This window comes from Pygocentrus nattereri, chromosome 3, assembly GCF_015220715.1.
Source record: "Pygocentrus nattereri isolate fPygNat1 chromosome 3, fPygNat1.pri, whole genome shotgun sequence".
NCBI classification, from domain to species: Eukaryota; Metazoa; Chordata; class Actinopteri; order Characiformes; family Serrasalmidae; genus Pygocentrus; species Pygocentrus nattereri.
The window spans coordinates 36,250,804-36,272,876 of record NC_051213.1 but is presented as its reverse complement, the minus strand read 5'-3'; the positions used below and the strand labels follow the sequence as shown (position 1 = coordinate 36,272,876).

The 22,073-nt window shown below is 39.8% G+C and overlaps 1 protein-coding gene across 1 annotated transcript in view; it reads left to right on the top strand.

Moving 5' to 3' along the window:
- Positions 1–22,073, top strand: part of dnah5 (dynein, axonemal, heavy chain 5) — a 181,501-nt gene that overhangs the window by 67,981 nt on the left and 91,447 nt on the right. Inside the window, exons 30-44 of the mRNA XM_037536137.1 lie at positions 2,315–2,514; positions 3,063–3,216; positions 4,187–4,350; positions 4,645–4,801; positions 5,674–5,886; positions 6,218–6,442; positions 7,094–7,266; positions 8,245–8,423; positions 9,636–9,823; positions 11,718–11,912; positions 12,404–12,538; positions 16,643–16,750; positions 17,984–18,137; positions 18,257–18,403; positions 20,669–20,910. Coding sequence (XP_037392034.1) covers positions 2,315–2,514; positions 3,063–3,216; positions 4,187–4,350; positions 4,645–4,801; positions 5,674–5,886; positions 6,218–6,442; positions 7,094–7,266; positions 8,245–8,423; positions 9,636–9,823; positions 11,718–11,912; positions 12,404–12,538; positions 16,643–16,750; positions 17,984–18,137; positions 18,257–18,403; positions 20,669–20,910 — 2,634 coding nt within the window. The remainder of the gene's footprint in view (positions 1–2,314; positions 2,515–3,062; positions 3,217–4,186; positions 4,351–4,644; positions 4,802–5,673; positions 5,887–6,217; positions 6,443–7,093; positions 7,267–8,244; positions 8,424–9,635; positions 9,824–11,717; positions 11,913–12,403; positions 12,539–16,642; positions 16,751–17,983; positions 18,138–18,256; positions 18,404–20,668; positions 20,911–22,073) is intronic.

Genomic DNA, 22,073 nt, shown 5'->3' with positions numbered 1-22,073 from the left:
TGGGACACAGACTAACACTGGTGTAACATTGACTTTTAATGTAGTTGAACAGGTAACATAAAAGTATATTCTTTCATCAAAAGTGTTTTTAATTACTGAGTTGTTTATAACTGACAGTAATATAATTTAACTCACACACATAAGTAAATAACTCAGAGCGAGAGTTAGCTATGCCAAAGCACAATGCACATATTAGTTTTAACACAGGATTATAACCCCATTTGCAAAAAAAGTTGGGATGCTGAATGTAAATAAAAGTAGGATGCAATGATATGCAGATCATGTAAGCCATATTTTAAAGGAAAATAGTACAAAGATAACATATCAAATATGGAAACTGAGAAATTTTGTTGTTTTTTGAAAAATTTATGCCCATTTTGAATTTGATGTCAGCAACATATTCCATTGGGACGGGAGCATATTTAGCTCTGTGTTTCATCACCTCTTCTTTTAACAACATGCTGTAAGCATTTGGGAACTGAGGAGACCAACTGCTGTAGTTTTGAAAGAGAAATGTTTTCCTGTTCTTGTTTGATACAGGACTTCAGTTGCTCAACAGTTCGGGGTCTCCTTTGTCGTATTTTTCATTTCATAAAGCGCCAAATGTTATCAGTGTTGACAGGTGTGGATTGCAGGCAGGTCAGTTTAGCACCTGGACTTTAATACTGAGCAATGCTGTTGTAATACATCTGGAATGTGGTTTCACATTGTCTTGCTGAAATAAGCAAGGCCTTCCCTGAAAAAGACATCATTTGGATGGCAACATATGTTGCCAAAATATGTATATATCATTCCGCATTAATGTTGCCTTCACAGATGTGCCAGTCACCCATGCCATGTGCACTAATGCACCCCTATACAATCATGAATACAGGCTTTTGAACTGTGCAAAGATCACAGCCAGCAAATGCTGTTTTTTGGCCTTGTCCCTTGCATACAAAGATTTCTCCAGATTCTTTGAATCCTTTAATGATATTATATACAGTAGATGATGAAAAGCAAACGTTCTTTGCTAATTTACATTGAGAAATGTTATTCTTGAATTGTTGCACTATTTGCACACACCGTCTTTTAGTGGTGAACCCCTCCTGATCTTTATTTCTGAAGGACTCAGCCTCTATGAGATGCTTTATTTATACCCAATCATGTTATTGACCTGTTACCAATTAACCGCCAGGTGTTTTTTTTTAGCATTACACAACTTTACCAGTCTTTTGTTGCCCCCGTCCCAACCTTTTTGGAACGTGTTGTTGGCATCAAATCCAAAATGGGCATATATTTTTCAAAAACAATAAAATTTCTCAGTTTCAACATTTGATATATTATTTTTGTGCTATTGCCAAACAAATATAGGATTTAAACGATCTGTACATCATTGCATTTTGTTTTTATTTACATTTTGCACAAGGTTTGGAAATGGGGTTGTATACCTAAGCCACCCAACAATGAGAAGACTATATACTCTCATATAAGTTCAAAACAGTCGGTTTTTTGAAGGTTTTTATGCATTGTTATTAATAAATTTGCCACATTTTACTCTCTTTTATCTAATCATATTTATTTTGTCGCATGTACAGTAAGGGTCCAAAAGTCTGAGACCACTTTGAAAATCTGGGATTTCTTCATTTAAATCTGCAACTATATAACAAGTTTTAAAATAAAACAAAGTTATGGGAAGTAAAATGAAGAGGAACTATTCAACATTCTGCACTATTTGTAGGCTGCTGTTCAGTATAACAGTGACAACGTTAAAAATGGTCAAAATGGGCAAAAAGTCCTTCCATTGAAGCTCAATTTTAGACAATCTTCAGGTGGATTTGATCTATTCATCAGAGGCTTTTGCACAAATTTTTAGAGTTCATGTTAGCTCAAATGCACACTGTCACTGAAGCAAAACATGGTCTGTATTAAAAACATTAAGTATTCTGAGATGTATGTAAACATTCAAGGATCCCACTTTTCACTCAAAATGTTAAACTGATAATCATACTATTGTCTGTAAGGAAAAATGTAGTGTTAAATTAGAAAGGAATAATTTAAATTAAAAAATTAAAAATTTAAGCATTTTTACTGGTTGTCTTTGGACTCCACTGTGTTTTTAGGTTGGAAGCCTTGTCTGATTCAAACAATATGGCTTACCAGACTTTTTACCAACTGTACAGCTTGCCCCTTAGTCTATTACAATTAACCCTGCCTATATTGTTAGTAGTAATATTTGCAGTGTGTTAGGTTGTGCCCCACTCTTCCCTGGTTTAAATTTTTCTTCTTGCAAGCTTTTGGTCACAAACGTAATGGACTTGAATGTGTATGCTAGGATATTTGTATCAGTGCTGTGAAAGAGCGAGACATCGAGCAGAAACTGAAGCAGGTGATCGCCGAGTGGGACAACAAGACCTTCACCTTCGCCCAGTTTAAAACCCGTGGGGAACTGTTGCTGCGTGGAGACAGCACCTCCGAAATCATCAGCAACATGGAAGACAGCCTCATGGTGCTGGGCTCCCTCATGAGCAACAGGTACTAGAGTAGATGTTCCTGTAGAATGGCTTAAACTTTACAGCTGAGGTGTTCTGCCTGCTATATAAGTTGCAGCAATAGTTTAACTCTATTTTTGTTAATACATCCGACCACAAGGGCCTTGTCTATGTAATGCTCAGATGCTTCTCAAGATGCTACTTAAAGGAATAAAGTGTTAGCTCAGATTGAGTCCTTCGCACACAATAACTGCATTAACAACACTTAATCAGCATTCCAATATTTATGGAAAGCACTAGAAATGTATTACAAAAAGTAAATATAATATAATATAAACCCTCCAGCACACTTAATAATGTTACCTCATGATTTGATTGCTGTTTTGTTTCTGCGTAATGTGTTAATGAAATCATTTGATCTCCCTTATTGTGTACTATAGCACAAGATGATTCATATTCATCTCACATGCCTCTGGGTTGTTTCATATATTGATTAAATGCAGTATAAACAATGCAGCACCTTCTGTTCTCATAAGTGGCCTTCACAGTCCTATTACCTTGAACAGCATTCTCACAAGAATGTTTCTTTAGGTACAATACCCCATTCAAGGCTCAGATCCAGAAGTGGGTCCAGAACCTGTCCAATACTACAGACATAATCGAGAACTGGATGACTGTGCAGAACCTCTGGATCTACTTGGAGGCAGTATTTGTCGGTGGAGACATAGCCAAACAGCTTCCCAAGGTAATCTGTACTTTTCATGAAATTACCCACTGCCAGTTGCAGATTAAGCATGTAATGTATTAATAAGGCTGATTAACCTTAAAGCAGTAGTTCACTGAATAATCTGATTTGTACAGCATTTTCTTTACCTTAAATATAATCATTTAGCCCAAACATGTTGCTGAAATGTTTGTTGCTTTGATTTTGCACTGGAGCAACAAGGCTAGCAATGAAAGCTTATACTCCACCAATTAGCATCCTCAAATATATATAAGTGCTTTCTGCAGTTAGCACTGCACCAATCTCCACTGATGATAGCATAGTAATGCTTTTGGGAACCAAAGTCCTAGATGACATTTAAAATTACATAAGACAATAATGCTGTTAGAACAAGTTTGAGTTCTAATTCAAAAGTGGCCTGGACAACTATTACTGATTTTACTAACAATAAGCCTGGCAAATATACATAGTGTAGTTTTTTGTGTGGCTTTGTAACATTTTTGTGATATTTTCTCTGAGTGTTCTATATTTTCCATTCTTCATACAGTCTCAGAAACTACTTAAGTAAGTCTGTTTGAGATAACCTAACACGTTTTTGAGGTGGGTGTGTGATATTTTAGGCCTGAAGTTTAATTTTTGTCAAGCTAGTGTTTTAAGATCATCTTAGCTTTTAGTGGGTGTTCGAATGGCACTCCACCAGTGTCCAGTGATTTTAGCAGAAGTGTCCAACTTGGCTCCTTCTGGGCTGCAGCTCTACAAATATCAGCATTTTCCCTTTTTGTAACATTCTGAAATGAACTAATGAAGGCCTTAATAATTAGCTGATAGGTTGAATTAGGTGTTTTTAATGAGGCTTAGTGCCAACTCTGCAGAGCTGTGGCCCAGAGGCTTTCCAGTTTGACACCTCTGGATTATAGCATTTTATTACTTTCGGAAATCAAGTTCCCAAATTATAGTCCGGTCAGTGATTCTTTTGCTTTGCGTGCTACAGGAGGCTAAGCGCTTCTCCAACATTGATAAGTCCTGGGTAAAGATCATGACTCGAGCCCATGAGATGCCTAATGTGGTACAGTCCTGCGTGGGGGATGAGACTATGGGCCAACTCCTGCCTCATCTGCTTGAACAGCTTGAGATCTGCCAGAAATCCCTCACTGGGTATGTTTTCCACCCTGTGGTGACATGAGTGGAAGTTCCACTCTTAATAACTGTCAAGTATCTATTGATGTTTGTTCATTAGGCATTAAATCAAAAACTGGGGCATGTTTCTGTTCACATTTAATTAATGATGTATTCCTATATTTGTATTCACTTCCTGCATTGTTTAGGAAAATGTGTTTTGAACCACTTGATTGAGCCATTGAGGCAGAAATGAGGGAGAAATGACTTCTGTGAGTTCTGTGTAACATTGCAGTGCAAACACTGTAGTGACCACGTTGTTGTTTGTTGAAGGTACCTGGAGAAGAAGCGTCTGCTGTTCCCACGTTTTTTCTTTGTGTCAGACCCAGCTTTGCTGGAGATCTTGGGCCAGGCATCTGATTCTCACACCATCCAGGCTCACCTGCTCAACGTTTTCGACAACATCAAATCCGTCCGCTTTCATGAGAAGGTAAGGCCACCTTTAGCTTCATCATATAGATTCATCAACTTATCTGTCTCTCAGCTGTTTATAGGTTTCCAAAACCAAATAATGTGATCACAGTATATCATATTAGATGACTGGTCTTGAAACTTTTTATTTTTTAAACCAAGCAAAGGATATTTAACATGAAATCGGCAAAATAAATTTGTTTGTCTCACTTTTTTATCCTTCCCAGATTCATCTTCAAATTATGACTCATTTGGTCAGAGTGATCTATATATTGACCATGTAATGAAAAAAACACAACCACAGTGAACAAAAAGCAGCAAAGTAAGCAGTAGCTTTAGTAAAGCAGGTGTTGCAGAGCCAAATTACCTTAAACATGATTTTTAATAGTCATTTTCACTGTCAAATCATTATTTAGAAAAAACTTGCTCTTAAGACACTTTGACGAGCATAAAAGAGTTTGTGGAAATAAGTTTAAAACATTGTTTTTCTAAAATGAGTTGCTTTTAAGTTTTTTTTTCCTTCATGAAATTGAGAATAATGCGACAGGCAGATGTTTACGTTTTTTTTTCATTGAAAATGAATAAATGTGTAGAAAATGAATACATGTGAACAGTGCTCTGTTTGCTCCCTCTCTGAGCATGTGGAATAGCAGCCATGTTAGCACCAAAATAAGACAAACCTTTCACAGGTGTTAAACAGCATGAGTTCAGTATTTATCATACTTGATAAATCAGATTATGTGCTTCATTATAATAATCTCCTCCCGGTGTTTAACACTTTGAAAGGGAAACTTTCATAAATGCAATAGTATAAAAGTGCAAAAGATAAACTTTGACTGCACCTTTAATTTGAGACAATTTTAGTAAATCTGCCCCATGTATTTGTCTCAGATATATGACAGGATCTTGGCCATCTCGTCACGTGAGGAGGAAACAGTGGAGCTGGATCGGCCAGTCACAGCTGAGGGCAACGTGGAAGTGTGGCTAAATGCCCTCCTGAAGGAATCTCAGAGGTCTTTGCACCTTGTCATCCGCAAGGCAGCCATGGCCATTCAAGACTCTGCCTTCCATCTTATCGACTTTCTGGACTCCTTCCCTGCCCAGGTTCTCAGTGACAATTCCATAATGCAGTAGAAAAGCTTCTGTTTCTGATTCAAATTCCTCTAATAACAAATGGCATATCAAATATACATAGTGTAGTTTAAGGAGTGTTAGTGATTTCTAAGTAGGGCCTTAATGAGATCATATGTATATAATGGATAAGATACCAGCACTGCTAACTGCCATTTTTTATAAGCCATTTTATATGAGACTTGGACTTAATTAGGATTATTATCTTCAGCCCTACAAACCCTCTGATTAGTTGACACATTTTAGCCAAGCACTATTCTTGGTGCCTTTTTAACAGCTTGTTTGTGGCACTTCTGTGGCACAGGTGGGCTTGCTGGGTGTCCAGATGATCTGGACGAGAGATTCTGAAGACGCCTTGACTAATGCCCGGTATGATCGGAAGATCATGACCAAGACCAACCAGTCTTTCCTGGAGCTGCTCAACACTCTGATTGATATGACCACTAAGGACTTGGGGACAGTGGAACGGACCAAATATGAAACCTTAATCACCATTCACGTCCATCAGAGGGACATCTTTGATGACTTGGTTAGTTGGTAAAAGTAGACTTGGTACAGCTGAAACAGTAGAGCCAGTGTGAGCACCAGACATTAATGCATTAGTTATTTTGCCCCACATTAAATTGAATGACAAAAGTTTAAAGAAAAGTTCTTTGGAGTGCTGGGCTGTGTGTCAATGTTGCCCTTCGTTTCTTTTTAAAAGGTCTCATTAAATTATCATCACTGTTTCCAATTCTATGTTGAAGATTCTGTGTGAATGAGAATTGCTTGAACAGTGGTGTCCTTAAATTTCAAAACCTTTGGCAAGCAAACTTTTGTTTACATACTTCTGTAATAGCTAGAAGGCAGTCTAGGTAATAACTGCAAATCAAATTACCCCCATGGCTTATTCTAATTATAACACCACATTATTCCTCCCCAGTGAAGTATTTGCTCTGTTACATAATGTAAGTTGCTTATGTTGATGCATAATCTTTGTAATATCAGTGAAACGGGCATTTCTCTGCCTGGAAAGTTCTTCACCCAGAAGTTCTACCTTGGTTAACAATGACTGAAAACTAGCAGACCACTCTAAGGGTGATCACAATCAGATGAAGGCAGGGTCAGTGATACGGCTCTGGAGTGTAAGCGTTCTGCTAGTCTTCAACATTCGTTTAATGTTCTTCTCTTTGTCCTCTAGTGTCGTTTGCATATCAAGAGCCCCAATGATTTTGAATGGCTGAAACAGTGTCGCTTCTACTTCAATGAAGACCTGGATAAGATGATGATCAACATCACAGATGTGGGCTTTGTGTATCAGAACGAGTTTCTTGGCTGCACTGATAGACTGGTCATTACTCCACTCACAGACAGGTAATGCTTGAACCAGCAAACGTTTCCCTTTACTCCACACTAGACCCTTCTTGGTTTATATCAAAGCTCAGTGTGTTTAAGAAAGTTGTTCTATGTCTTGTAGCAGAATTGGTGTAATCAGTAATAGTATGTGACTGACAGCATCATGCAGCCATTTAATCATTGTCATGGTGATAGCATTACTGGAATAACAGTGGCCCATGTGCAGTGCATGGATATTTGTATCCTAAAAAGATTTTTAGACATGAGCCAATGTTTCTAATGCTTTGTTTTCCCTGAGGTTTGAGTTTTGTTGTGCTGCAAAAATGATATGCTAAACTTTGTCAACCTATCCTTTACCTAATATTTCTCATTTTGAGATTTTTGTAAGGTTATTATAAGATTATTTAACTTATGTCTAAATATTAATTAGATACTTTAAGTCGTTTTAGATTTAAATGATCTCACCATATTGGCAGATATTTTCGCTTGATTTAAGCATTTACAGCAAACAAAATGATCTGCTAATATATTAAGCCATTTGACTTACTTAAATCACTTTAACCAAGTAAACTATGTTTAGAATAAGTTTAAAAAATATATTGATTAGGTTTTTCCGTTAGATTAATTAGAGAATTATATCTGACAAAAAATTTTTTGTATATATGAACAAGTACATCTGTGCTTGACTTCAAATAACAGCGTTCTGTGCCTGTTTATCAAAAACTTGGAAAGATGTAATTCATCACAGCACACTGCTGGTGGAAGAATTTTCTGTTGCTGCTCCATTAAAAAATATTGAATATCTGGCTTGACATTGTCCATCTACCATCATACTGTTAAAGCAACATAAGAGTACGGTATCTTTTCCCCAGATGGATCAAGGATATAATGTAAGCAGGAGTTGTGGTGCTAGGAGACAGTTGCTACAGCAGTATTGTCATATCTGTTTATTTGCTTTGTCAGAACTTCAATACTGATGTTTTCATTCTGGCCCAGGTGCTACATTACCTTGGCCCAAGCCTTAGGGATGAGTATGGGGGGAGCCCCGGCTGGACCAGCTGGAACAGGAAAGACAGAGACCACGAAAGACATGGGCCGCTGTCTTGGAAAGTACGTGGTCGTCTTCAACTGCTCTGACCAGATGGATTTCAGAGGTCTTGGGAGAATATTTAAAGGCAAGAATTGATTTATATGCATGTCTTTTTCGGGGCAGTGAATTGCCCGTATTTTACTTGCAAAATGTTGTGTGTTTTCAGTTTTTTCCAGTTTTGACACCCCCATTTCAGGTCTTAACGGACTTCCTAAAGGGGAACTCCACCACTTATTCAAAATATTTACATTTACATTTGTGGCATTTGGCTGACGATCTTATCCAGAGCGACTTACAATTTGATCATTTTACACAAGTAGGTGAAGGTTGTGTTGGGAGTCTTGCCCAAGGACTCTTATTGGTATTGTGTAGGGTGCTTACCCAGGTGGGGGATTGAACTCTAGTTTACAGTGTAGCAGGCAGAGGTGTTAACCACTACACTACACTAACCAAATATCTGAATGATTCAATCATTGAGATGTGAACAAAGTCGCTAAGTGGTTTTATTTTTATTTTATTTTATTTTTATTTCTATTTTACTGTGGTGGTGGTGATAGGAACCAAGGGTCACAATGTCATGCAATTACAGGTCATTTTCTTGCTGTCCAATGGTGAAATAGTGGTAAATCTGAGAAAAAAAATTCTACAGGTAATATTTTGCCTGCTTGTATAGTTCTTCTCAAAACTATCGTAAAATGATGTATCATACATCAGACAATATATTTGTAACCATTTTGTTGAACAACTTCCTGTAAAGTAACTTTTAGAGGCAGTAAATGCTTCAGACATCTGGTTCCTTTTACCACCATTGTGAACAACTTTGACTTTCAAACCACTCTGAATGACGTTTTCACCTTTTTATGAATTGTGTACCCACACACAGGTCATAGAGCAAAGCTGCACAATATTACGTTCATCATTATTGTAATAAATTATGTCGGTGTCTCACAGTATGCATTTCTCGGCATATTGGATATAATCAGTACTTAAAAATCAGTACCAAACTGCATTTTTGATAAAAAGAGAGCATAATTAGCCCTGTTTAATTGGAAATACTGTAGCACAGTATATGAAATGATGAATACAAATCATTATATTCATAGTTTCTGATTCTATTTTTTTAAAGTGGTACCAATTGTGTGTTCCAACTTATCAGATGTCAACTGTGACATATTGTGCATCATGAAAACTTCAAGTATCTTGATATAAAATTTTTGCCTTATCGCCCACCTCTACTGTTAAGGGGTAAAAAGGGCCTTGAAGGGGTAATGTATGTCTCACGTGTTTGGTTCCAAAGGCCTCGCTCAGTCCGGCTCCTGGGGCTGCTTTGATGAGTTCAACCGTATTGATCTCCCTGTGCTGTCCGTGGCTGCTCAGCAGATCGCCATAGTCCTTACCTGCAAGAAAGAGCGCAGGAAATCCTTCATCTTCACCGATGGAGACTCTGTGGAGATGAATCCTGAATTTGGCATCTTCCTTACCATGGTCAGCTCCGCATTCAGCCCCATTCACCTCCTTTCTTTCACATCAACTTTCTTCCATCTACATGGAAACAACATTTTCTCTCTGAATGCTACCATGTAAAAGATCCATTTCATATAATAGGCATATCTGTGTGCCATCACAGATTCTGCTTTCCTTCTTTCCAAAGTGTCGCTCCCCCGCTGCGTTTCATTACTTATAAATGAGTGTTTTTATTCCCCGCTGGGCATGAGAGGTGGAGGGTTCACTCCCTCACGGAGAACACGGGCGGTGAGAATTATATCACTGCGGGTGGGCTCTATTCTCTAGCCACATGCCAAGCCAAGGGTGCTGCACTACCTCGCTTAAAGCAAAGTAATCAAAGACAGCGCTATATGAACTATTAGCACATCTCATCTTTGTGTAATTCTGAGAGGATAGTTTTTCATTAAAAGCAGTCAGTTCATAGCAGTACTACATTTTTCTCAGTTTATCAATACTATACTGTTCAAAAATCAGAGACCACCCCATTTCCCACAAAAAAATGGTCATTAATTACGTTATTCCGCATCAGGAGTGAGAAAGTGGTAGATAGATACAGTATCTCACAAAAGTGAGTACACCCCTCAGATTTCTGCAAATATTTAATTACATATTTTCATGGGACAAAACTATAGATATGAAACTTGGATATAACTTGAAGTAGTCAGTGTACAGCTTGTCTAGCAGTATCAATTTACTGTCCTCTGAAAATAACACACAGCCATTAATGTCTAAATATCTGGCAGCACAAGTGAGTACACCTTACAGTGAACATGTCCACATTGTGTCCAATTGTGTTGTTGTCCCTCCCTGGTGACATGTGACTCATTAGAGTTACAATGTTCCAGGTGTGAATGGGGAGCAGGGCTGTTAAATTTGGTGTTTTGGATAAAATTCTCTCATAATGGCCACTGGACATTCAACATGGCACCTCATGGCAAAGAACTCTCAGAGGATGTGAGAAATAGAATTGTTGCTCTCCACAAAGATGGTCTAAGCTATAAGAAGATTGCCAAACCCCCTGAAACTGAGCTATTGCATAGTGACAAAGGTCATACAGTGGTTTTCCAGGACAGGTTCCACTCCGAACAGGCCTCGCCAGGATCGACCAAAAAAAGGATTACTGGAACCATGTCCTGTGGTCTGATGAGACAAAGATAAACTTGTTTGGTTCAGACAGTGTCCAGCATGTGTGGCAGTGCCCTAGTGAGGAGTACCAAGACAACTGTCTCTTGCCTGCAGTCAAACATGGTGGTGGTAGCATCATGGTCTGGGGCTGTATGAGTGCTGCCGGCACTGGGGAGCTGTGGTTTATTGAGGGAGACATGAATTCCAACATGTACTGTGACATTCTGAAGCAGAGCATGATTCCCTCCCTTCGGAAAGTGCGCTGCATGGCAGTTTTCCAACACGATAACAACCCCAAGCACAAGATGAGAACTGCCTTGCTGAGGAAGCTAAAGGTAAAGGTGATGGACTGGCCAAACCCTAAACCCAACTGAGCACCTGTGGGGCATCCACCAAGCAGAGTGTGGAGGAGCGCAAGGTGTCTAACATCCACCAGCGCTGTGATGTCGTCATGGAGTAGTGGAAGAGGATTCCAGTTGCAACCTGTGCAGTTCTGGTGAATTCCATGCCCAAGAGGGTTAAGGCAGTGCTAGATAATAATGGTGGTCACATAAAGTATTGAGACTTTGAGCACAATTTGGACATGTTCACTGTGAGGTGTACTCACTTCTGTGTAGTTTTATGTTAAATGTATGCTTGTATGCTTGATTTTTTCCTGACACTAGAAAATAACTTGTGCTTGGCTGTTTTGACTATATATATATATATATATATATATACTGTAATTGTGACCTGTTGGTCTGTTTAGAACCCTGGTTATGCAGGCCGTCAGGAACTTCCAGAGAACCTGAAGATCAACTTCCGCTCTGTGGCTATGATGGTTCCTGACCGGCAGATTATCATTCGCGTGAAACTAGCCAGCTGTGGTTTCATCGACAACATCGAACTCGCCAGGAAGTTCTTCACCCTTTACAAACTGTGTGAGGAGCAGCTCTCCAAACAGGTGAAGACAGCCCTGCTTTCATCTGTAATGACATTGTACTGTGACCTGTAGCCCTTAACCTGTTTTTAAGTCATTTCAGTTTGCATTTTATTTTAGTGAGTTTTATTCCACTGCTGTGTCCTTCTGTGTTAACACTGAAGGAACTCAGCCTACCTGATTCATCTCAGCTTTCCAAGAGCTGAATCAGGTGCAGGTGAAAAGTCATAAAATGCACAACATTTTATTCACCAACTGCTGCAAGTCTGGTGCAGTCTCTCCATTCTCAGCTTTTAAAGCGTCCACTTCATTAGAAGTGTCTTGTATTTTCAAGAGCAGCTCTGTGGTCAGAAACTCACTATTGATCAAAGGTAGAGGCTGGCTAGCACATACTGCGCATTGACAGCATGGCAGGGATTTCTAATAAAGAGGACGGTAGGTCTAGTTCAGTATCTCAATACGGTCTGTTTCTTTTGCCCCTGTATAACCATTACAGTTGCTCTGCTGTGTGCCAGGTTCACTATGACTTTGGCCTGAGGAATATTCTGTCAGTCCTGCGCACACTGGGTGCTGCCAAACGAGCCAATCCGAGTGACACAGAGTCCACCATCGTCATGAGGGTGCTGCGGGATATGAACCTGTCCAAACTTGTAAGCACGTCTGTACATCAGTTCACTGCAAAGGAGAATTCCACAGAATTTTCAGTTTCAATTTAATCTCTGCATAGCTAAATCATTATGATGGTAATAAAGTCAGTCACAGTGGTTTGAAATGAGCCACTCTATTCTTTTACGATACACACTATATTGCCAAAAGTATTTGCTCGTCTGCCTTCACACGCATATGAACTTGAGTGACATCCAGTTCTTAATCCATAGGGTTTAATATGATGAAAGCCCACCCTTAGCAGCTATAACAGTAACTCTTTCTGGAAAGACTTTCCACAAGGTTTAGGAGTGTGTGAATTTTTCACCATTCTTCCACTCGGAGAACACTCAACACTTGAGTTCAACTCAAAGGTGTTCTCTCGAGTTGAGGTCAGGACTCTGTGCGGGCCAGTCAAGTTCTTCCACACCAAGCTCGCTCATCCATGTCTTTATGGACCTTGCTTTGTGCATTGGTGCGCAGTCGTGTTGGAACAGGAAGGGGCCATCCCCAAACTGTTCCCACAAAGTTGGGAGCATGAAAGTGTCTAAAATCTCTTGGTCTGCTGAAGCATTAAGAGTTCCTTTCACTGGAACTAAGGGGTTCAAGCCCAACTCCTGATAAACAACTCCACGCCATAATCCCCCCTCCACCAAACTTTACATTTGGCACAATGAGCTTGGATGCAGATGCTCAACCTTGTAAACCCATTGAACCCCATGAAGCTCTCTACTCTATTCTTGACCCAATCTGAAGGCCACATGAAGTTTGGAGGTCTGTAGCGATTGACTCTGCAGAAACTTGCCGACCTCTGCGCACTATGAGCCTCAGCATCTGCTGATCCCACTCTGTCATTTTACGTGGCCTACCACTTCCACAGCCGGCTAGGCTTTTGTCACCAATCACTTCCACTTTGATATAATACCACTGACATTTGACTGGAATATTTAGTAGTGAGGAAATTTCATGACTGCACTTGTTGCACAGGTGGCATCCTATCATGGTACCACGCTAGAATTCACTGAACTCCTGAGAGCGACCCATTCTTTCATTAATGTTTGTAGAAGCAGTCTGAATGCTTAGGTGCTTGGTTTTACAGTGCATCCGGAAAGTATTCACAGCGCTTCACTTTTTCCACATTTTGTTTTGTTACAGCCTTATTCCAAATTGAATTATATTAATCTTTTTCCTCAAAATTCTACACAAAATACCCCATTGTGACCATGTGAAAAAAGTTTTCTCGAGAGTTTTGAAAATTTATTAAAATTAAAAAACAAAGAAATCATATTTACATAAGTATTCACAGCCTTTGCCATGAAGCTCAAAATTGAGCTCAGGTGCATCCTGTTTCCACTGATCATCCTTGAGATGTTTCTACAGCTTAAATGGAGTCCACCTGTGGTTGATTGGACATGATTTGGAAAGGCACACACCTGTCTATATAAGGTCCCACAGTTGACTGCATGTCAGAGCGCAAACACCAAGCATGAATTCAAAGGAATTGTCTGTAGACCTCCGAGACAAAATTGTCTCGAGGCACAAATCTGGGGAAGGATACAGAAAAATTACTGCTGCGTTGAAGGTCCCAATGAGCACAGTGGCCTCCATCATTCGTAAATGGAAGAAGTTCGGAACCACCAGGACTCTTCCTAGAGCTGGCCGGCCGTCTAAATTGAGCGATCGGGGGAGAAGGGCCTTGGTCAGGGAGGTGACCAAGAACCCAATGATCACTCTGTCAGAGCTCCAGCGTTCCTCCGTGGAGAGAGGAGAACCTTGCAGAAGGACAACCATCTCTGCAGCAATCCACCAATCAGGCCTGTATGGCAGAGTGGCCAGGCGAAAGCCACTCCTTAGTAAAAGGCACAAGGCAGCCCGTCTGGAATTTGCAAAAAGGCACCTGAAGGACTCTCAGACCATGAGAAACAAAATTCTCTGGTCTGATGAGACAAAGATTGAACTCTTTGGTGTGAATGCCAGGCGTCATGTTTGGAGGAAACCAGGCACTGCTCATCACGAGGCCAATACCATCCCTACAGTCAAGCATGGTGGTGGCAGCATCATGCTATGGGGATGTTTCTCAGCAGCAGGAACTGGCAGACTAGTCAGGATAGAGGGAAAGATGAATGCCGCAATGTACAGAGACATCCTGGATAAAAACCTGCTCCAGAGCGCTCTTGACCTCAGACTGGGGCGACGGTTCATTTTTCAGCAGGACAACGATCCGAAGCACACAGCCAAGATCTCAAAGCAGTGGCTTCAGGACCACTCTGTGAATGTCCTGGAGTGGCCCAGCCAGAGCCCAGACTTGAATCCGATTGAACATCTCTGGAGAGATCTGAAAATGGCTGTGCACAGACGTCTCCCATCCAACCTGATGGAGCTTCAGAGGTACTGCAAAGAAGAATGGGCAAAACTGCCTAAAGATAGGTGTGCCAAGCTTGTGGCATCATATTCAAAAAGACTTGAGGCTGTAGTTGCTGCCAAAGGTGGTTCTACAAAGTATTAAGCAAAGGCTGTGAATACTTATGTAAATATGATTTCTTTGTTTTTTAATTTTAATAAATTTTCAAAACTCTCGAGAAAACGTTTTTCACATGGTCACAATGGGGTATTTTGTGTAGAATTTAGAGGAAAAAGATTAATTTAATTCAATTTGGAATAAGGCTGTAACAAAACAAAATGTGGAAAAAGTGAAGCGCTGTGAATACTTTCCGGATGCACTGTATACACTTGTGGCCATGGAAGTGATTGGAACACCTGAATTCAGTGGTTTGGATGAGTGAGTGAATATTTTTGGCAATATAGTGTAGTTTTGAGGTAAGGTTATAGCCAAAAACATAATTTTTAATAATCTTTTAATGACCAAGAGAGACATGGGAGGCATTCTAAGGCAAAATAGTCCCTCAAGCAAACTTATTTTTTTAGATTTACCTCTTTTTTACTTTTTACATGTTAAAACTCAGAAGATGTGTAGCTTCAATCGTTGTTTTAGATGATGCATAAAATAGCTATATTTGTATTGTAATCATCTTGACACCAGGTTTTTACCACCACCATTATAAAATCTTTACAAATTGGTCAGTAAAGTTGAGAAGTTTTGCATAAAAAAATGTAACTACAACAACCAAAATGCTAACATTCCTTAATATGAAAGGTAATTAGTGGGGAGTCATTTTGCTATATGTGGATGTAAGTAGAGTAGCTTAAACCATTCTCAAGTAAAATATTGTTACTTGAATAAATAATGGCTCAAGTAGACGTTTGTTAGCCACAAACGTTCAAAAACATTTGTTTTTGGATTTTGGATCCTTTTGGTTTAAAATAAAATGCTAAAGATGCTAAAGCTTGACAGTGAGAGGTGTGAGAAGACTAAAGCAGTTGGAGCTGTTGGAGTAAAGGAGCTGAGTTAAATGAAGAGAATAAAATTAATCATGATGAAGGAATTAGGAACACAGTGTGTGGTGCGTGGCTAAAAAGGAACTGAAGAAGAAGTAGATTCATCAAAATCTTACATGTACATAGAACAAAAGGTGGGTGACAAATGTAATATCCTGATACTTCAGGATGCTTTTAAGAACTTTTCTGACATGGAAAGTTAAATGGAATCTTAGAACAGACAAAGTAGTGCCACCTTTAAAAGATCCTGTCAAAAGCTGTGTATCTAATTATTTGAATTCAACACATTTAGTTTCACATGCTGTGCTGCACTAAATCCAATTAAATAGGATTAATGATGTCTTCAGCATATTGTGACATATTCTGATAACGAGAAATATTGTCATATTACCCAGCACTACATGGAACTCAGTGAAAGTGACTACTTGCCTTCTTCAGTGGTGCCAGATTATAAAGTTAGGGTGACGTTTTCCAAGGAGACTTCTGTGATGTTAACTATTAGTATTTGTTATTTGCAGCATGTTTTGAATGAAGCATTTATTTCAAGCTGATTTCACACTTGACTCTTTTTGAACTCTGAACTGTTTTGAGGATGTGCCTCTAGTATCTCTCTCTAGTCCATCCATCAAAGCCACACGCTGCAAGCGTAAGCCATGTGGAACAGCTTCATTATGCAGCTTTATCTGTGTTGTTCTGTGTGTCTGTGCCGTAAGATTGATGAGGATGAGCCGCTGTTTCTGAGCTTGATTGAAGATCTCTTCCCCGGAATTCAGCTGGACAAGGCAGGTTATCCTCAACTGGAGGCAGCCATAGACAAACAGGTGAGGGATTAACCTGGAATGCAACTTTAACAGGCATGTTACAGCCATGTGCAAAAGTTTGAATAACCCTGGTCAAGTTTTAAAAAGTACGTTTTGCTGATTTTCTGAGCAAAAATAAGTTAACGCAGCCTCTACAGAGAACACACTTAAATAGTAATTTTCCTGAAAAATGCAGTGCACAGGTTTTGTTTAACATATTATTTAACATATTGAGAAATATATAAAATGAGTTTTGCACAGGCCACATGTTTTTTCTCAATATTCTAAATTCAGTAGATAAAGAGTAATTGTGTATTAAAATGCGCAGAGGTGTGTTCTCTGTAGAGGATGTCATAACTTATTTTCACTTGGAGATCAAAAGATCATGCAGTTTGGCGGGGAGCGACCAAGCTTTTGCAGAATAGGTGGCCTGTGATTGTCCTGAATTGTGGAGCAGTGTGGAGTGGTATGAAGAAAGCAAACTCCTTTACTCTGAGTTGCACACTTATTGTTCATTAGAGGTTTTGATAGATTAAAAGATAGATAGATGCAGTAGATACTTTATTGACCCCGAAGGAAATTTCCATCATTTCCTCCAATTTTCCTGCTGTAGTCACAGTGATGTACCAATGTAGCATTACTGCTGATCTGTGAAAGGCCAGTGCAAGCATCTGCATACAAATGTGTTCAGTGCGTACCAGTGCATCTGCCGTTACTACTAATTATGAAAACTGGTTAAGCATCTAATCTGTTGCATTGAGGTGTGTTTGGGAAGGAGGGTGGGGAGGGGATATATTTAGCTCTTTGTGGAAACCAATTATTGTCAGAATGATGGAAAATGCGAAAATGCACAACACAGTGGGGTATGGCCAGAGTGGGACTGAAAAACCTGACATTATATTTAGCTGTTGAGGCTTCTGGGTAATTTTCTATTAAATCAATGTCTTCTGATGAATAACCTGTTCTTACTGGCAGTTTTGAAACTGGGAAATAAATAATGGAAGATTCATCTCTGACTTTTGCACAATACTTTATTAGCTCACAGTAACTGGCCCACTTCTGCCAACTCTCTTGATAACCCACTCCGGCATTGCTGTGGTGATGTCCGCCTGATTAGTTTTGGTTTCTGAAGTTAAAATTAGGTTTGGGGTAGATCTAGCACAGCAGCATGTAGAGACAGTCATACAAAAGAACATGGAAACACCTCTGAAAGACAGAAATACACCCTGTGTGTGTGTACTCTTCATGACATAGGTCACAGAAGCTGGTCTCATAAATCACCCTCCTTGGAGGCTGAAGGTGATCCAGCTGTATGAGACTCAGAGGGTGCGTCATGGGATGATGGCACTGGGACCCAGCGGAGCAGGCAAGAGCACCTGCATCCACACACTGATGAAGGCCATGACTGGTGAGAAATAGGCAGCACACCATTACAGTACACAATTCATATTACATATTCCACATTCCACATCATATATCCATTCATACTGTGCGCGCGCGCGCGTGTGTGTGTGTGTGTGTGTGTAGACTGTGGTCAGCCTCACAGAGAGATGAGAATGAATCCCAAAGCCATTACCGCACCCCAGATGTTTGGCAGACTCGATGTGGCGACCAATGACTGGACCGACGGCATTTTCTCCACACTCTGGAGAAAGACCCTCAGAGCCAAAAAAGGTGCAAAGCAAAGTGTCTGTGTGTGTCTGCAGAAAATATTTTAATGAATTATTTAAGATTATTTCAATTAATTAAATACTACTACTAATAATAATACTATATAATACTAAGTTACTGAAAAGTGGAAAAGCCTCATTGTGTTATTATCCTTCTAAACCGTAGAATGTATCTTTCACAGCTAGGCTGTTGGCTAGACACTTTCACTGTAGCTTTCTTTTAAAATTCTTTTGCAACTTATTCACGTTTCCATTTTTTCATCCTGTTATAAAGCATTAACTGTTATTCAGTTTTTTACTGTTATTTATCATGTGTTTTTGCTGTTGCATTTTTAACTTATATGATTGTAAATTACTTCAAGCTACTGCTATATGACAAATGCTCTTTAAAAATGTCAAAATGTTTAAAATGTAATAAATAATAAATTGGTATGAGTATAAATGCTGTAAAAAGGAACTATAATTCCTTATTTTTATATAAAATAGTTGAAATGTCATGAACTACTTAGAAGGACACAAGTTTGGTCCTAGGCCTTTCTCCTGATGCCAACAACCATCACAAGTTTACTGAACAGTATTTAACAGTATTTAATTTAATGAAGGGTTGAGTGAGCCAAACAAGGCATAGAATGGTGACTATACACTCACCGGCCACTTTATTAGCTACACATTAGGTTGGATCCCCTTTTGCATTAAGAACTGTCTTAATTCTTCGTGGCGTACTTTCAACAAGGTGTTGGAAACATTCCTCAGAGATTTTGGTTGGTTATTTGAGTTACTGTGGCCTTTCTATCATCTCGAACCAGTCTGCCCATTCTCCTCTGACCTCTCACATCAACAAGGCATTTTTGTCCACACAACAGCCGCTCACTGGATATTTTCTCTTTTTCGGGCCGTTCTCTGTAAACCCTAGAGATGGTTGTGCGTGAAAATCCCAGTAGGTCAGCAGTTTCTGAAATACTCAGACCTGCCCATCTGGCACCAACAACCACGCCACATTCAAAGTCACTTAAATCCCCTTTCATCCCCATTCTGATGCTCGGTGTCCACTTCAGCAAGTTGTCTAGACCACCTCTACAGGCCTAAATGCACTGAGTTGTGGCCATGTGATTGGCTGATTAGCTATTTGTGTTAACAAGCAACTGAACGGTACCTAATAAAGTGGCCGGTGAGTGTACTTAATACTGTGCTGCATTTTGGAGAAGTTTGTGAAATGTTAAACAAACATATTGAGACACATTAAATCACTGTTTACTGTATTAATGTTACTTTTTTCATTTTAATATTTGTACTTTTTTGCACAAACAGTCCGCTCGGCTTGATAAATGTATATTCTCAGGTAATTTTTGCACAGTACTGTACAATGCATAAGATGGAGTTTTGAAGTTTTGGAGCATAAATGCTAAAAGCAGCCTCGCCACTTCCTTTGTGTTCTTGTTAAAAGCAGTAAATAGTGTCATTAGCACATTTAGCTAATCTTTTATTTATTAGATGTTGAAATAAATATGCAAATCTGGCTCTGGAGCACAAAATATTTCAGTTTGTTTCACTGCAAACCCTGAGGCCTTGCTTGGCTAACGGTTAGCCTACATAAGACTGCTAATGGTTCCCAAAGTTGTTCTGAAACCTCCAAGACACAGAAGCTGAGTGTTATGATATATCCTTCCCTCCCGCCTGAAAACGCAGAAGGCTATATGGAGCTTCAAACAGAATCAGACATTTAGAAAGGAGGAGCTTGCACAGAAATACATTGAGCTGTGCCCAGAGACTATGCTTACATCAGTGCATATGCTTGCATCACACAGATGCACCACAGAGAGCTTGTACAGCTGTGGGGAATAAGAAAAAGATGTGAATTCAAATTATGAGGCTTTGCAGGATAAATATACATTTTTAACCACAGAGCAAACTGTGTGCTATATTAACCAAACTTCATTTGTAGTGCTTTTGCTTTTCAAATGCTAAACACTCCCTTTAATCATCATCTGCACTGTCCAGTTTTATAGTTGGAGCTTTGCAATATACTTGCTGACCACTTTATTTGAAACCCCTATCCTGTAGCTCCACCTTGCTGGTGTATAGCTATAGACTGTAGCTCTTCTGTTGGTGCACAATGTGTGTTACTCATTCTCTAGTCCTAAATTGGTCAGTTTCTGCTTCTGGCTGGGCTTTTTGGGTAGTGGACCACTCTCAGCCTAGTAGAGACTCTCTCAGTTCTCAGTTCCTTATTCCCAAATGAACTCTTTCTTCACCTTAATATTCATCACAGGTGAGCACATTTGGATCGTTCTGGATGGACCAGTCGACGCCATATGGATAGAGAACCTGAATTCGGTACTAGATGATAACCGCACGCTGACGCTGGCTAACGGTGATCGCATTCCCATGGCTCCCAACTGCAAGATCGTCTTTGAGCCACACAACATCGACAATGCTTCTCCAGCTACTGTTTCCCGCAATGGCATGGTCTTCATGAGCTCTTCTGTGCTTAACTGGAGTCCAATTCTGGAGGTGAGAAGGGCAGGATAGCTTGCTGATTACTTAACGGGCTGTTAGAGGTAGAGCCATGAAGTTGTCGCAATATTAGGTTCAGCTCACCTGATTCAGAGTTTGCATGATTAATTATTATTAAGTTAAGTGACACTTTTTAATCCCACAAACAGGGAAATTTCACCTCTGCATTTAACCCATCTGTAGGGGGCAGTGAGCACACTTGCCCGGGGTGGCCCTATCCACAACACCCAGGGAGCAATTGGGGGTTAAGTGTCTTGCTCAAGGACACCTCAGTCATGTGCTGTTGGCACTGGGGATCAAACTGACAACCTTCTGGTCACAGGGCCGGTTCCCTAATCTTCAGTCCACATTAACAGAATGTGTTTTATAATCGTATAATCGTAATTATATATATGTAATATTTACAGAGCAGATCACTGAAGAGATGCCATCTGTTTATAGTTTATAGCCCAGATTTTTGGAAAAATGGGTAGACAAAAAAACTTGAGTTCAACTTCTTTTATTACAAGGGTTTAAAATGCCATTACCTATCTATTTGACTGGAAAGAAGAAAGAAGTCTGGGGGACCCTGAGGACCAATTTGAGAACCAGAGACGTAGACCACTTGTCACCACGGTTGGTGAACAGTGGTTCATGGCACTGGTTCTAAAACTGGTTCCAACTCAAATCTGCCACACCTGCTTCAGATCCTGAACTTCTTCAGACTCCTTGATCGGCTGGATTAGATGCAGTAGAGAGGCAGAATGTGAGATGCAGGCTGGAACTAAATTGTATAGCAAATTAGATCTCCAGACACTTTTGACTGGATGTTTTTGGCTGGTGGACTATTCTCAGTTCAGCAGTGACACTGAGGTGTTTAAAAATTCAAGCAGCACTGCTGTGTCTGATCCACTCAGACCAATGCAACAACACACCTCTGCCACACCTCTGCCAGCAGTGTCACTGCTGAGAATGAACCACCACCCAAATAATATCTGCTCTGTGGTGGTCCTGTGGGGGTCCTGACCATTGAGGAACAGGGTGAAAGGGTATTCAGAGGAACAGATTACAGTCTGTAACTGTGGAACTACAAAGTGCTCCTATATGGTAAGAGGAGCTGATAAAATGGACATTGAATGTAGCTGATCAATTTGTAAACTCTTCATTTCAGGAATCTTAGG